Source organism: Musca domestica, unplaced genomic scaffold (assembly GCF_030504385.1).
Source record: "Musca domestica strain aabys unplaced genomic scaffold, Musca_domestica.polishedcontigs.V.1.1 6, whole genome shotgun sequence".
Lineage (NCBI taxonomy): Eukaryota > Metazoa > Arthropoda > Insecta > Diptera > Muscidae > Musca > Musca domestica.
Window position 1 is genome coordinate 21,437,869 of NW_026712363.1, and position 17,374 is coordinate 21,455,242.

The 17,374-nt window shown below is 36.5% G+C and overlaps 1 protein-coding gene across 1 annotated transcript in view; it reads right to left on the reverse strand.

The window, feature by feature from the left end:
- Positions 1-17,374, reverse strand: part of LOC101900285 (uncharacterized) — a 510,960-nt gene that overhangs the window by 216,473 nt on the left and 277,113 nt on the right. Inside the window, exon 7 of the mRNA XM_059129113.1 lies at positions 6,481-6,572. Coding sequence (XP_058985096.1) covers positions 6,481-6,572 — 92 coding nt within the window. The remainder of the gene's footprint in view (positions 1-6,480; positions 6,573-17,374) is intronic.

Here is a 17,374-nt window from a genome sequence, read left to right on the forward strand (position 1 = left end):
TTTTAGGGTCTAAGAAACCCTAACTGATTACACCAACCTCGTTGCTGCAATCAAAGTGTCAGCATTAGACATAGGTGGACCACACCAGAAATAGGTAGTGTGAGTTAGTCGGACTAAAAATATATTGTGTTAGTTCCTGGAGTACAACAAGAACGACAGCAACAACTACAACAATAGCACAACACAACAATGAAATACATCAACCAAATAAAACAGCCGCAAGAACTTCACTACATTAAATGTAAATAAAGCCAACACTCTGATGTTAAGACTACTACGGCTGCTGCTGCTGCTGCTTGTGCTGTTGTTGTTGCTGTCATGCCTGACGTCTCTGCAACTGAAAACAACAACTGCACTGTGGAAAAATTCCAACAATAACTGCATAAAATGACATTTGAACGAATTTGACACATACTCCAGTGACGGCAGCGGCGGGGGCTGCATACAAAAGTATTTGTGTAAAATTTATAAACATTCGTGTGGTTATCAAATTGAATTGTATGTGTGTGAGTATGGGTGGGCGTGTGTGTGTGTATATTAAAAAACTACACTTGCAATGGCAAAACAATTTCAACTTGTTTTTCATTCATTCCTTATTTTTATAGCATTTGAGTTCCTGTTCCAATTTACAGCTGATATACAGCTGGACTCTGACTGGCTGGAGAGTGATGTGGACATGTAATGTGTCCACAGGCAAAGTCATAATGGACACACACTCATACACACTCACACAGAGCAAAAGACTGACATTTGGGTTGCCAGGGTTATGACAGATGTTTATGCTATGTCATTATTTGTGGCATATATTGCATAGTGGACTATATAAATAGTTAGAATGAATGAAATGTTATATGAATGCATTTTTGTTTTGTGGCAATGAGAAATAAGATTTTCATTGGTAAAGTTATTTGAAAGTTATTTATTTTGGAATTTGCTGAGTTTGATGTGATTCTATTAAATGAGTTTAAATTATTTATAAAAACATATGATGAGGAGATTGAATTTTCTAGGTATCGGTGTTTTGTAAATTTGCGGGAACCGACGTTGGAAAAGATATCGACTTCGACATTGGAAAAAATATAGACAAACGTCGACGGTTTTATCCCAAACTCTATTGGATTAGGGCCAAAATTTGCCTCATCGAAAAATCAACTTTTTGTTTTGAAATCCAAAAATGTAATCTGCACCTTATAGTCTATATTTACGTCAGATTTTGATCAAGTGCAAAACTGTGCATTATTGGCTAATTGGATTAATACGAGCGGAGAGCGACCATCGGCTGTTATGGTGGCCCATACCATTACCATGGCCGGCCCTTGAGTTCTGGTGGCCAACCGAAGGTGCACATTTTCAGCTGACCTTTTTTTCAAGTAAACATGATCATTTTGTTTGTGTAAAAACTGCTTGACAACGAATGTTTTCTTATCGGAGAAAACCAAATTCGGCAGTTCACTACTTGCGGCCATGCAACTCTTTATCTCTTTAGAGTCTATTTCTTTTTGGTGCGATGTAAGTTCTTGCAATTTTTGGAATTTCAATGGCTTTACCCCGAGCTCAGTATTTGCCGAATGGAATATTGCGATATTTTTAGCTCACGAGCGATTTTTCGGCCACTGCGACGTGTGTATCGATCAAGTCGCTTCTTTAATTTTCGAACCATTTTTGCTGATGTTTGCTGTTTTCTTCCGTCTACTTCCGTAACGTCGGCCTACGCTACCAGTATCACAGTAACAAGCGATGGTACGAGACACAAAAGATTTTTTCACATTTTAATGCTGGAGTGATCAAACGGTAGCCACTTGTGGTTTTCCAGCCAAATATAGAGAAATCACACTATCACGCTTGAATTCCATCACGAAGAACTTTTTTCTGGAAAATTCTCACCAAAATGCTTTTATACGGTTGTAAACAATATAATGAGCTGTCACTGGAATAATTTTAACAACTTTCGTACGATTGGCTTAGAAACGACAGCAGTCTGAAGTTGGTTGCAGTTTTTTCATCTCACCCTGTAGATCCACTTTTATTTATAGCCCCCATTATACTGTACCTCCAGGTATTTTGATGAATTTAACGACATTGTTGACCGGAATTGTTTCAAATTTCATATTAGGGTCTAAACGACGACGTGGACCTGCATAGGCAACTTTTGTCATCAGCCGTTACAATATTCAAATGCCAAACTTGAAAAAGAAAATCGGTGAATAATATAGCTAAAATCATCAATATATCAAGGGGGTTATACCAAAATGTGAACCTGCACACACAATTTTCTGCCTTAGACTGCAGTATCGAATTACGAACTTCAAATCCCAAATTTGAAATAATTCCGGTTAATAATGTCGCTAAAATCATCAGAATACCCAATGTAGGGAGGTACCGTTATATCTGGGCTCTAAGAAGACATGGACCTGTACGGACAATTTTCTGTTATAGGCTGTAGTATTTATTACGAACTTCAAATACCAAATTCGAAACAATTTTGGTGAATAATGTCGCTAATATCAAAATACCGAATATCGGGAGGTAGCATTATATTGGGGCTATACGAAGACGTGGACCTGCAAAGACAATTTATTGTCTTAGGCTGTAGTATCCATTACAAACTTCAAATACCAAATTTGAAACAATTCCAGTGATTAATGTCGCTAGAATCATCAAAATACCGAATATCGGGAGGTACCCTTATATGGTTATACGAAGACATGGACCTGCACAGACAATCTCCTGTCATATGCTGTAGTATCCATTACGAACTTTAAATACTAAATTTGAAACTATTGGGGTGAATAATGTCGCTAAAATCATCAAAATACCGAATATCGGGAGGTACCGTTATATGGGGGCTATATCAAGATGTGGACCTACATGGCCCATTTTCAATACCAAAAGTTCTGCAGACATAATATACATTTGAGTAAAATTTTATCAATCTACTTCATTTCGTTCAGAAGCTGGAGCGATTACCACAGACGGACAGACAGATAGACTGAAAGGCGGACGGACATCGCTAAATCGACATAGAATTTTATGCTGATAAAGAATATATATACTTTGTGGGGTCTAAAATGTATATTTCGAGGTGTTACAAACAGAATGACAAACTTAACTTAATTCCATACTATGGTGGAGGGTGTAATAAAAAGGGTTAAACGGTTATATGAGGACTACACCGATTAGTGGGCCTTAATCGAACACAGGAGAGGACAGATCTTTTAGAAATCCCAAATGTCAAATTTCACCTGATTTGGTTGGATATTATGGCAAAAACCTTCAAAATGTCGAAAATCGAGAGATACCGTTATATGGGGCCCATATCAAGTAGTGGAGCAGAATCCAACATTTTTGCACGGAGAGAAAAGACCTACCGAAAATCCCAGTTGTTAAGTTTCAACACAATCAAAATACGGCAAATTGGGAGGTACCGTTTTATGGAGGCTATACCAATCAGTGGACCTGTAGCGAATAAATTTATTGCAATTAGAGAACATATCTACCAAAAACTCCAAAAATTTAAAGTTTTAGATTATTTGGATGGAACTTGTGGCAGAAACCCTCAATATATTAACAAATTTAAAAGCTGTAACTTGAATATCCTCCACCATTGGAAACGAATTTGGCAATTTTCAAAAAATAAAAACCGTTAAAAATACGACGACGTGGACCTGCATAGGCAACTTTTATCATAATATTCAAATGCGAAACTTGAAACTTAATCGGTGGTTAATATAGCTAAAATCATCAACATACCGGATATAGGGAGGTACCATTATATGGGGCCATACCAAAACGGGGACCTCCACTGTAATATCCATGACGAACTTCAAATAGCAAATTTGAAACAATTCAGGTGAATAATTTCGCTAAAATTATCAAAATACCAGATATAGGGAGGCATAATTATATGGGGGCCATACCAAAACGGGGACCTCCACAGACAATTTTCTGTCATAGGCTGTAGTATCCATGACGAATTTCAAATCCCAAATTTGAAACAATTCCGCTGAATAATGTCGCTAAATCATCGAAATACCGAAAGTCGGGAGGTACCGTTATATGGCGACACTTTTTCAATACCAACCATCCTAGACATAATACAAATTGTTCTGCAAAATTTTGAAGTTCTACGTTTAATAATGTGGGCTGACGGACATTGCTAAATCGACATAGAATTTTATGTTGATCAAGAATATATACATTGTGTGGGGTCTAAAATGTATATTTCGAGGTGTTACAAACGAAATGACAAACTTAATATACTTAACTTATCTTAATATATCCTCCATTCTACGGTGGAGGGCATAATAAAATAAATTGTGTACATAAATTTGTTCGCAAAAATTTAGCTGGTCAAAGGTAAGATGGATTTTTGGGAATTATTAGCGCAATAGTGCAGAATATTGTACGGTTATACATACACTTGTAAATTATGAAGTACAGTTTTTAACGATTCTGACTTGTTTTGAGAAATTTGATTAAAAGGTCGTGTTTTTGGATACTAAAGATTGTAGAAATTTGGAAAATAGACACTAAAAGCACTAAATTTGGTACTACTTGATATTATGTGAACGGATATTTTGGTACAACCTTGACATTTGGTATGAAAAATAAATTTTGGAGGAGGTATTTAACGTTTACGAAAAGTATTAAATTGTACTAAAGTTGGTATTTTGGTGAATCAATAGGGTTTGAAATCTAAAATTTACATTGGAGTCGCCGTAAGTGTGTTGAGTTGAAATTTGTAGGTGATTTTAGAAACACGTTCTAAAAAGTACGAAAAATACTAAATGGTATCAAAATTAGCATACAGTATTAGGATCACTGCTAGAGAGTATTGTGATCACAGTGAGAATATTAGGATGACTGTAGTGTGTATAGATATGGAGTTGGATTTGCAAATTTCGTACTACAGGGTTGCCCATATTCGACAGACCCATCTGGCAACGCCATAACTTTTGACAGAGATGTCACATCGCTTAATGACATACCGCGTTTGAAGCGTCAGTCCAAGCAGATTTTTACCATGAACCAATACACGCCACGCGAGCGCTCTGAAATAGTTGAAATTTACATTCAACAGAAGAAGTGAATTGTGAAAACTCAACGTGCTTTTAAAACATTAAAAAATGTGAGAAGTGCGCCTTCTAAGAACACCATTAAGCGTTTATACGAAAAATTTTCGACTGGTAAGGCTCTTTCTAATCCGAAGTCGACCAAGGCGATCGGCCGAGAATATTGCTGCCGTACGAGCCAGTGTTGAGAGGTCCCCAAGAACATCCCAAAAACGCCGTTCTCAGCAGTTGGGCATGGCTCGGTCCACTTTACAATGGATTATTCGCATTGATTTGCATTTGTTCCCGTACAAAATTCAATTGACGCAAAGAATGTTGCCTGCGGACAAGCCTCGTCGATTGGAATGGGCCCAAGGGGCCTAAGGTCCCTGTATATATAGTGTATATATATGGAGTTTAACTTAACTGATTTCTTCAGAATTTATGTTTTTCGAACTGTGATGGATTTAAAAAGCCCGCCCAGCCGATCTGACTCTGTTTTTAATTGTTTAAGACAATTTTTTTTATTGAAATTCACGGAAGAAATATGGAGTCTGATGCTATTATGATGCTTGCCTTTTATATGTATAAGGACACAGACTGTATTTTATACTTGTTCTTATTTTAATTTTTTTTATTGATCTCTAAATCAGGATAGACTTTAAAAATTGTTATTCGTTAATCAAATCAAAATCAAACTGTTTTACGTTTCTTAGAATCTCAATTGGAACCCATCCTATTCGTGGCATCTAAGCATGTATGTTATCTTGGCAATTTAAATTATCCACAGAACTGTCATTCCTTTACATCTGCTTTAAATTACTTCGTTTTATTTTGTTCAACAAACAAATGTTCTTAACAATAAACTTGGTATCCCAGAGCGGGAATAGCAAATGAATAAATAAAATGTTTACACTGGCACCTACACACAGACCTCCCCCATTCCATACACACAAATACACCTCATACGCCTTCTTCGCTCTACTCTGGTATATTGACATTTTTATCTCAAACAATTCTACAGCGTGAATGCAAGGCAAACTTCAATGAACGAGCATTCAACTCCCTCCTTGTCCTTGTGTTGTTTGTTTTTTTTTTTTTTTCAACTTTTTCTTCCACACTGTGATGATCCAGGCAAAAGTAATTCAAACTTCCAACACATATTGGGAGGATACCATTTTGTTGATACGCTGCTGCTGCTGCTGCTAGGTGTTGGATATATCCATAGCAATGAATTTGCAAGTATATGGATTATCTTTCGATTTCTTCACTCTTCTTTGGCGTATTCCGTCTCCTTTTTTTCAACATTTTATTCACATTTCATTCAATATCTTGTTATTTTATATATATATGTTAAATTGTGTCTTTTTTTTTCAATTTCTATTTTCGCCATTCACTCCTTTTGTTCATTTCATTTCGATTCGCTTACCTGACAACAGCATCCGATTGACTTATAAATTTATATCTTATGCTAAATTCAAACGGTTTGTCTTCTTGTATATTTCGGGGTGGATGGAACACCTGTAAGGATAAGAACAAAACACAGAGAGTGATAGAAACAAGTTCGGCAAAGTATAATAAATGTAGAGAAAAAAAGAAGAATTTTGCCATGAATTTTGTTCAATAGATTTGTGTAAAGATAACAAGAAAAAGAATGTGCAACGTCAGTTGCCTTGTCTGTCTCTCTGTCTACCTGCCTTGAACTGCAGAAATAAAACTTGTCAACTTGGCAAAAACCAAATGTTCAATTTTTTCTTTTCGTTTCATCTTCTCCCTCGTGAACATCTGTATTTTGCATTGCTTTTGCATTTCACAGCAGCTAAACTTGAAAAGAATTTTCAGCAGAAGATTAAACCAAGAACAATAACAACACAAAAAATGCATAAATAATATTTTTGTGCCATGTAATTTATTAGGGAGCCTTGTGGAGGGATGGGTATCGTAAATAAAGTTTTGGCCAACTACACCATTTCCAACGGAAAACAGTAAAAAAGGACAAAAGATCGACTTTTGATACCCTACACCAGTATGCATATTTGGAAACAAATAGATCATGAAGTATCATAACAACTATGAACTATTGGGCAAGAATTTGGAATCATAGGGATCTACTATATATGAGGCATATCCAACACAGAATCGTCTTACCAAACAACATTGTTATGGAGTGTATTATATGACTTCGAGAAGGATTATATAAAAAAATATAAATCGGCTGAATCTGCAAAGATCAAGTTAAAAAGCAGTAAGTTCGGCCGGCCCTCCACCATTTTTTACGAATTTAGAAATTTTCAAAAGTCCTTAAAAAATTCTGTTAAAATTTTAAAAATACCGAATATAGCCGTTATATTGGGGTCTATACGACGTGGATCTACACAGGCCTTGTTTGTCATAAGCCATTACCATATTCAAATTCGAAACTTGAAATAAGCGGTGAATAATGTAGCTATAATCATCAAAATATCGTATATAGGGAGGTACCGCTATACCGGAGCTGTGCAAAGACCTAGACAAGCATAGACAATTTTCTGTCACAGGCACAGGGGGCTTTACGAAGACGTGGACCTGCACAGACAATTCTTTGTAATAGGCTGTAGTATCCATTACGAATATCGGGAGGTACCGTTGTATGGGGGCTATACGAAGACGTGGACCTGCACAGATAATTTTCTGTCATAGGCTGTAGTATCCATTTCGAACTTCAAGTACCAAAGTTGAAACAATTGCGATGAATAATGTCGCTAAAATCATCAAAATACCGAATACCGGGAGGTACTTATATATGGGGGCTATAGGAAAACGTGGACCTACATGGCCCAGTTACGAACTTAACCTGCCTACTGGAAAATTTTAGCCTTAATATATATATATATATATATTAATATACCCTCAATAGTATGGTGGAGGGTATAAAAATCGAATGAAGTTATACATGGAAGCTTTATCCAAATCTGCACCGATTACGATAAAATTAGGCAGAGGTATTTTTGACCTGAATCTGATATCTGGTACCTCATATCAATATGACCTCATATCATTAAATGCAAAATCGGATGCAAAATATACATGGAAGCTGTATCTGATCCAATTTTTACCAAATATTCTGTCTAGTTGCTTCTAGGCTGAATTCGGTCGAATGGGCCAAAATTCACTTAAGTTAGGCCGATATTAACCATTTCGTGCACAATAAATGTGTAATCGAAAAAATATAAATATTAGGGCTATATCCAAATCTGGAGCATATCCATAAAATTTGGCAAAAATATTCCTAAGCTGTATGAAATATTTGCTCGTACATCCGATATTATCCATTTTCGCATCTGACCTAGAACTGATATCTTTATATTTTTATGAAGTAATTTTTTTTCTTTGAATGTTTTGTTGGAGAGGTACCAGAATGAGTGGACCGACGTTGCCCATCTTCGAACTCTATCTATGTTGGCAATATTATTACGACGTTCAAAGCTTGGGCCAAAACGGATACTCCCTTCGAAAGTTATCGTGCGCAGCAGTCAGTCAGCCAGCCAGTCAGACACCCCTAAATCGAATCCATATGTCCTGAACTGGATTTGGTCCAAAGAGACCCAAGGTCTGAAACCCTTATTTCAATAGAGCACGTTTTGGCCGTATCAAATGATATATACTCTCTGAAGCCATGTGGTTGAGGGAATAATAAGGGTCCAAATTATAGCTTCTCAGCTCCTATTGTTCTGGCGTTAACTCTAACCTGCATCGATAGATTGTTGTAATAAATCTATATAAGATAAGATATAGCATGACCGGATTTCGTATGCTGAGCAGCGTTTCTGCACCTTTGCATCAATTGGCACCCAATACAAATTGAGACTACCCTGGTTTAGACTTGCAGTCAATGTATTTTTTGAATTATTGTGATAATTTACTACACCTCCCCTCACCCCGCTCTGACCAGTGGACCAGTGGGCATGAGCAGGCAAATGTTCTTCCCGTACGTCAGAATAAACATAAGCTGCAACGGAAGCTTATATTTATTCTGACTTGCTTGGGTGCTTTCGTTGGAGTCATTCATTCTATGGTGGTAGATAAATTCATTTAGGATGGTGCAATTGTCTCAATTCGCATTATGCATTGATGAAGATATGCGAAACATCAGCCCGGCGTGTGATACAGGCACGAACAATACACTACACCTCTTAATTGCCGTGCCAAGCCTACCCCACTCACTCCAGAAAATCTTTGGTTACATCCCTCGCTTTACTTTTAAACCTGGAGTTAGAACTGAATTAACAGAAATAAAATCACAAATTTACAAGCGCCTCCTAACTACGCCTGTAATTTACAAGAACCCATTTGCATGGTAAATGCTTGAGTTTTTTCAAGTTGTCCATTTTATTCACCATTCGAGTAAAAGTCGGAAATAGATATGTACAGAACCAAAATATAGTCTCTTACCAGGGCGAAAGAAGTTTTTCGAATGCCTCGGAAAAATTGACCATAAATTTGTCATTGCGTTTGCGACACCTCAAAATATTCGTCGGTGAACATATATATTCTTTATCAGGTTGATACCAAGGTAGAGTCCTCAAATGTTTTGTGTAGAACAATCAAATTCAAATGTTATTTGTCTGTTTTCGTTTAAATGTAGACCCCATTTCTCTTACGATTTTTTGATATTTTCAAGTTTGGTAAAACTTGCAAAACGCATTAGAATACCAAAAAATTAGAGGTACCGCTATTCCGGAAATATTCTTTCACAAACTCTAATGTAAAACATGTGGCTGAAATCATCAGATATGTGGGCTACAGGAAAACGTATACCAAAAGTGACCTATTTACGAGCATTAGCTGTCAAAAGATAAAAAGACACTTGTTAACTTCTACCGCAAATTGTTGGAGGGGGTAATATTAGTATTTCGAGGAGTAACAAATGGAATGACAACGTTAATATACCCTTCATAGTCATAACCTTAAACCGGATTGGAATCCATAATTTGGGCCAGCAGAGCAAGAAAACCGAATAAAAAATTATTAAGAATTCAAAACTTCCAAAATAGTTCATAACAAATGTGATATCGCGACCTTTACTCCATTTCATTTGTTTTTTTTTTCACCGAAATTCTAATAAAAATCGTGCATCGAAAATCCCTGTGTTTTCGTTTGGCAATGGTGTCCACACAGCTTGCAAATATGAATTTGAAGTCAAATCCTTTGCCTCATCATGCCATGGAAACAAATAAAATATGCAATTCATATGAATTGTTAGTTTTCAATAACAAATGTTGCAGAAAGATAAGAGAGAAAGTGCAATTTATGTAATTTTAATAAATTCTGCATTTCAAGTTTATTTCGTTTTTGAGTTTATCTTGCTGTTTTTTCGGTTTTGTTGTTGTTGTTTTCGTTTTATTCTATCTGCTCCGCATTGCATTCGGAGAAAATAGTTAGTTACATCCTTCCGTATTCGTTTATTGGATGCTCTAGAATATGTGCATTTGGAGTTTTATTTTTCAAAATTGAATTTGATGTAGCAAGGGGCGTATAAGGTAAAGGAGGTTGGTATCTGTAACAAAACCAGGTGTCCTGAAATGTAAATAATGTGCAAAGCTTCACACATTTCTTGAGACAAATGCGTGGGAAAAGGGATATTGTAAAATCTGTCAAAATTCAAAGGTTGGAGAATGGAGTATTGAATTACACTTTTCGATATGATTTGCAAGTGTTTAAAGTGTAACGAAGGGGAAAAATCACTCGAAACCGGCCATAGGGCCAATTGAATTCAAAATTGGATAGAGCAATTTGAAATCGGATGAAGCATGCATGAAGTAGCTATATTCTTATCTGAATCGATTTTCACAAGAATTTTTACATAATTATTTCTAGGCTTTGTGAGGGCTCCCGATCTAATCTCGTCGAAATCTAAAATATCGATCTAAAATAATTCTTATTTGGAAAAAATAAGCATTGTAGGTGCATCATTAGTATAAAGTAGAGGGAAATTATTTTAATTTGAAGTCGGATGGAGCAATTTGAAATCGAATGGACCATATATGAGGTAGGTATATCATTATCTCAATTTTCGCCAGATTTTTTTCCTAAACATTTCTAGGCTGTGTGGGCTCTCGTTCTAAATATTATTCATTCTAGTCGAAACCTAAAATATTGATCATTAATATAGATAGAGGTAATTATATATTTGGGCGCCATATTAAATTCTGAACCGCAAAGTTATGTTGGTGGTTGCGATTAAGCGAAATATTTTAATTGGCATCACCGTCATATACCGCGTATCTCCCAGAATTATGTCTTTGTGCATTTGTTTGTAATACGGAGAAGGATGCACCCATAGATACTTTTGATGATCTTACGCATGTCAGTCGTCTGCCCTTGTATTTTTGTGAACAAAATGCAAGTCGCATCTATTTTCCGATTGAAATGAAATTTTCTTAACAATATTGGGTTGGTCCCTGGACGAACCCAATTGAAATTGGTGAGTATCGGTTCAAATTTAGATATAGCTCCCATATACATCTTAAAACTATTTCGGATTAATTGTGCAACAAATGGCTAATATCAGTCCAAATGACTTCAATTTTGGCACATTCGACCGAATTCAATCTAGAAGCAAGTACATTGGATTTGCTTAAAATTGGTTCCGATATAGCTATAGTTTCCACATATATGCTTCATCCTATTTGTTGTTTTAAGTCCCCTACATATATGCACTCAAGAGCAATGATATTTGATACCGGGCATCTGCTACATCTGGAAAATGCATCTGCCCAACTTTGTCGATATCGGTTCAAAATTTGCAATGGATCCGCCAAATTTGTTCGAGATAGGGTCAGTTTTTTTAATAGCTTCGATATACATCTTCATCCTAATTAAGGGTTATTGCTCACCATACCCGAAATATCAGGCCGAATTGAATAAATTTTTATACCCTCAGCCTTATGGCTAAAGAGGGTATATATCATTTTATAAGGTCAAAACGAGCCTAGTCGAAATAACTGACCTAGGGTCTAACCTAGTTCTCTTTGAACCAAATCCGTTTCAGGACATTTGGATTCGATTTAGAGATTTCCGTCCGTCCGTCTGTCTGTCTGGCTGGTGCGCACTATAACTCCCGAAGGGAGTATCCGATTTGGTTCAATCTTGGCACATCGTAATATTATTGTCAAACTTAGATCAAGTTCGGAGTTGGGCACTATCTCTCCACTTCTTCTGGTACCTACCCCACAAAATATTAAAATTTTAAAAGAAAATAACTAATTGTACATTAGGAGAAGGGATAATCTGATTTTTCTCCAAAAAGTTTATAAAATCCGAAATAAGCATCAGGTTGTCTTTATATTTCACACATTCCTTTATTTCTACTAACACAAGATCTGTTGCGAAGATGGGATATATCGGTCCTCTCCTTATGGTACCTCCTCCACCAAGGGTCAAAATTTTAAATATCCATTAAGATCTTAAAACGCAAAACTAACATGCGATTCTATTTAGACTTGGTACATCTCAATATTTCTATCAACACAAGAATTGTTGTAAAGATGGTAGAGATCGGACCATTACTTTTGCTACCTGTCCCACATAGGGTTCAAGATTTTGAAAAACAAAATGATCGAAGAAAGCGCAATAAGCACCCAACTGTCTTAAAATTTCAAACATACAAACATTTTTGCTAACACAATATCTGTTGTGATGATGAGATACATCTGCTGACTCCTTCTGGTACCTCACCGCAAAGGGTCACAATTTTCAATACTTTTATCTGTAATAACTTACGATGGAAAACAGCTATTTTTATACCCTACACCACAAAGTGGTCAAGGTATTATGTCTTTGTGCATTTGTTTGTAACAGGCAAAAGGAAAGGAGATAGAGCCATAGTTCCTTTTGATGATCTGCATAGAATCACATGCATGTCCGTCCGTCCGATTTATGCATGTCCGTCCGTCTGTCCATGTATTTTTGTAAACAAAGTACAGATCACATTTATTGCCCGATCCAGATGATATTTTGCACAGATAATTTGTTTGGCCAAAGGACGAACCCTATTGAAATTGAAGATAATCGGTCAAAATTTAGATATAGTTTTTATATATATCTTCGTCCGATTTGCCTTTTATTGTGCACCAAACGGGTAATATCTTCCCGAATTTTACGGAATTTTGCATATACACCCAAATTAGGCCTGGAAATAAGTATGCCAAATTTGATCGAAATCGGTTCAGATATAGCTATAGCTCCCATATATATTGTTCAACCGATTTGTTATTTTTGTGCACCAAACGTCTAATATTTGTCTAAATGGGATGGAATTTGGCACTTAATACGCACTCCGTAACAACGATATTCAGGCAAATATATCAAATACAGCTCAGAAATATCTTTGCCAAATTTTATCGAGATCGGTTCAGATTTAGATATAGCTCCCATATATATCTTTATCCGATTTCAAATTAACTCTGCACCAAATTTCCAATACAATTCCGAATTTAAAAGATACAAATGCTTCGGCATTTTTTTGTCCTTTGAACTTTAAATTATAATTATAGCGTGTATGATTGAATTCTCCCATAAAAACTTTTAATTGTTATGCGGAGCTCTACTAAATTAGCAAAGTGGTGTAGGGTATCATAAAGTCGGCCCCGCCCGACTTTAAGACTTTCTTTACTGGTTTACAACTTGCTATATCTAAATATTTCTCTTAACCAGAAACTAGAGATGAATATGATATTTATGATTTCGCATAAAATTGGATATAAATGTTCGGTTTCCCTGTTTTTTTGCCAGTATTAATATTTTGATCTGTAGTAGATAAAGTATGAAAATGGAATACTTCGGTCGACTACATCTAGCACCTCACGCACATTTTAACATTTTCTAAAAATGATCACATATCTCAATATAGTCTGAACCTGGCACGTGGCAAGATTTATATCATATTTATTTAGGTCCGATACGAAATGGAAAATATTGTCCCATTCCTTCGGAATCTACTCCATAGAGGGTCACTAATTTGAAAAATCATAACAGAAGTCAAAATATATTTGAAAAATCGTACATTGGCTGAGGGTATACATCTGTCGTCAAAACCGACTGATACTTTTCAACTAGTTTCATGTCCAATAGGTATTTCCAAAAATTAGCTTTTTTGGTTTATCAGCGCTTAATATTCTATTCAATTTGCCTCGATTTGCTATATATAAACATGCCGCTTGCATGTTAAACGCTAATTAAAATTGAATATTATATAAGTGAATGAATTCATTTGAAGAGTCGTGTTTTGCTGCCATTAATTCTTAACAAATAGCCCCATGTTACCTGTTCTTATCAGACGAAGTGCAAATTATAACACATTAAAATACTGACAACAGGGGATTCGTCCGTAATGAGGAAATAGTTTATGTGATTAGCATCTAAAAGGGGGATTGGTAAAAAGTTAGAAAGGATAAAGCGCACATCAATCGTAAGCTATTTATTCCGAGAAGAGGAGAGCAAAATTAAATGGAGTTAAAGTGCGTTTATGGATATTCACTTAATTTTCTGGAAATGTTGAACTTTGGGAGGGGATAGTGATATTGCGCATCTCGATCTAGGATTGTAAAAATAATACGTTCACTTTCACATTCAGGCCGACAGTGTAGCCAACAGACATACAGGCAGACATGGCTATATACAGGGTAAATGAAAAAACTGAAACCAGCATCAGACTGCTGTGACTGCTCATAATATTGTTTACAAGCGTATAAAAGGATTTTGCTGAGAAAATTCCTCAAAAAGTTTTTCGTGATGGAATTCAAACGTGATAGTGTGATTTCTTTATATTTGGCTCTAAAAACCGCAAAGTGGCTATCGTTAGAAAATTCCAGCATTTTAATGTGAATAAATCTTTTGTGTCTCGTACCATCGCTCGTTACAGTGATACTGGTAGCGTAGCCCGACGTTTAAGAAGTGAACGAAGAAAACAGCAACATCAGCAGAAATTGTTCGAAAATTAAAAATGCGACTTGATCGAAACTCACGTCGCAGTGGCCGAAAAATGGCTCGTGAGCTGAACAAAACGCAACATTCCATTCGGCAAGTATTGAAAAATAAGCTCGTGGTAAAGCCATTGAAATTTCAAAAAGGGCAAGAACTTACACCACTACAGAAAGAAAATAGACTCAAAGGAGCCAAAGAGTTGTTTCGCTTGGCCGAAAGTGGTGAACTGCCGAATTTGGTCCAGCAGTTTGTAAACAAACAAAATCATCGTGTATACTTGCCAAAGAGGTCAGCTGAAAATGTGCACCTTCGGTTGGCCAGCAGAACTCAAACGCCGGCCGCCATGTGTGGGCCGCCATAACAGCTATTGGTCGCTCTCCGCTTGTATTAATCGAATAAATGCCGAATATTATCGCGAAAATATTCTGGAGGGTGTATTATACATTTTGGACTCAGATCTTGGACATTCCAAAAGGACTAAGCACAATCGCACTCAGCACGCGCCACCCAAGAATGGTTACAAAATGAGGTTCCTCGCTTCATTTTCAGCGCACAATGGCCACCAAATTCTCCAGATACCAATCCGTTGGACGATTGTGTCTGGAGTATTTCGGAAAGCAAGATTGGCACTAAAAATACCAAAGTGTCTTAAAGGCCTTTGGCACGCAAGCATTTTGACCGCAGACCTTGGACATTCCAACAGGACTCAAAAATTGTAACAAAATGAGGTTCCTCGCTTCATTTCCAGCGCACAATGGCCACCAAATTCTCCAGATACCAATCCGTTGGACGATTGTGTCTGGAGTATTTTGGAAAGCAATGTTGGCACTAAAAATACCAAAGTGTCGATCACCTCAAGCAAGCGCTTCGCTGCAGAACAACATTCAGGAAGCGTGTGACGGTTTCATTATTCTTTTGAAGGCCACAATTCGTGCCAAAGGTGACCAATTCTAACAAATCTAAACTTATTCTAAAATTTGAAGCTATTTCCGAAATTTTTTGCTTTCATTCAATAAAATATTTAAAAATTATGGCGTTTGACTTTGTTGCAGTTTTTATACCCCACACCTTGGAAAGGATGGTATATTTACTTTGTCATTCCGTTTGTAACATCCTTAAATATTCGTCGTACACCCCGTAAAGTATATATATTCATATTCAGCATAAAATTCTAAGTCGATTTAACGATGTCCGTCTGTCTGTCTGTCCGTCCGTCTGTCTATCTGTCCGTCTGTCTGTTGAAATCACGATACAGCCCACATTATTTGACGTAGAGCGCCAAAATTTAGCAGAGCAATTTGTATTGTGTCTAGGATGGTTGGTATTGAAAATGAGATGTATCGGTCCACGTTCTGGTATAGTCCCCATATAACGGTACCTCTCAATATTCGGTATTTTCATGATTTATGCCACGTTTTTTCACGGATTTGTCTGAAAATTGGTATTTGTAGGTCATAAGGGGTTTTAGCTCCTTTGGCGAAACATTGCATGTGTAGGTCCACGATTTGGTATAGCCCCCATATTACGGTACCTCCCGATATTCGACATTTTAATGGTTTTTGCCACATTTCTTCTAATGTTTCCTTTACCCTAAGGTGGAGTTTAATCTCATCCTGTAGACTCCAAATCTCATTAAAATAATTTCGTTCAAGACAACATAGAGTCTAAAACCATAATTCTTAAGCGACAAATTTTGATCGTATATAAAAAATTATAACATCTGAAGCCGAAAATTCTACATTTAAACCATCACCAATTTATTATTTTCCCTTTTTTCCCCCTTCCCCCATTTCCCCAGTGTAATACTGAATTGCAAGTCAAAGCACTCATTTTGTCACCATAATGAAAATCATTGCCACAAATTAACAATCAATTGCTCGAAATATTCGATACTGGTATTCGAAATTCAGCGACATGAACTCTGAATGACAGTGTCTGTCGATGTTATTCAATACGTGCAATTCCCTGGAAATAAAATAACAACCACACGATGAAAACAGAAGCAGGACGAGTGCATAAATGATTATTTACAACTGTCACACACTATGACGGTGGTTGTAGCGGTGGTGCTGGTTGGGAGTCTGGTCAGGAGTATTTTAATGACAACTCATCTGTATGGAATGAGTGTTGCCATAGAGTGGGGTGATTTCGGATACACCTTTTTGTGTCATGAATGGTAGTGGTAATACGTTCAGACATTGAGAGCAGGGGAATAGTAATAAAATTGCATACTTAAGTGGTGATAGTAAAAAAGTGTGATATTCATCGCTGGGAAGGTGGCACCAAACCAATTTGGAATGTCAATGGACATGATTTTATAATTGTTAAGATGGTAAAAACGGGTGGGATCCAATTTGCAC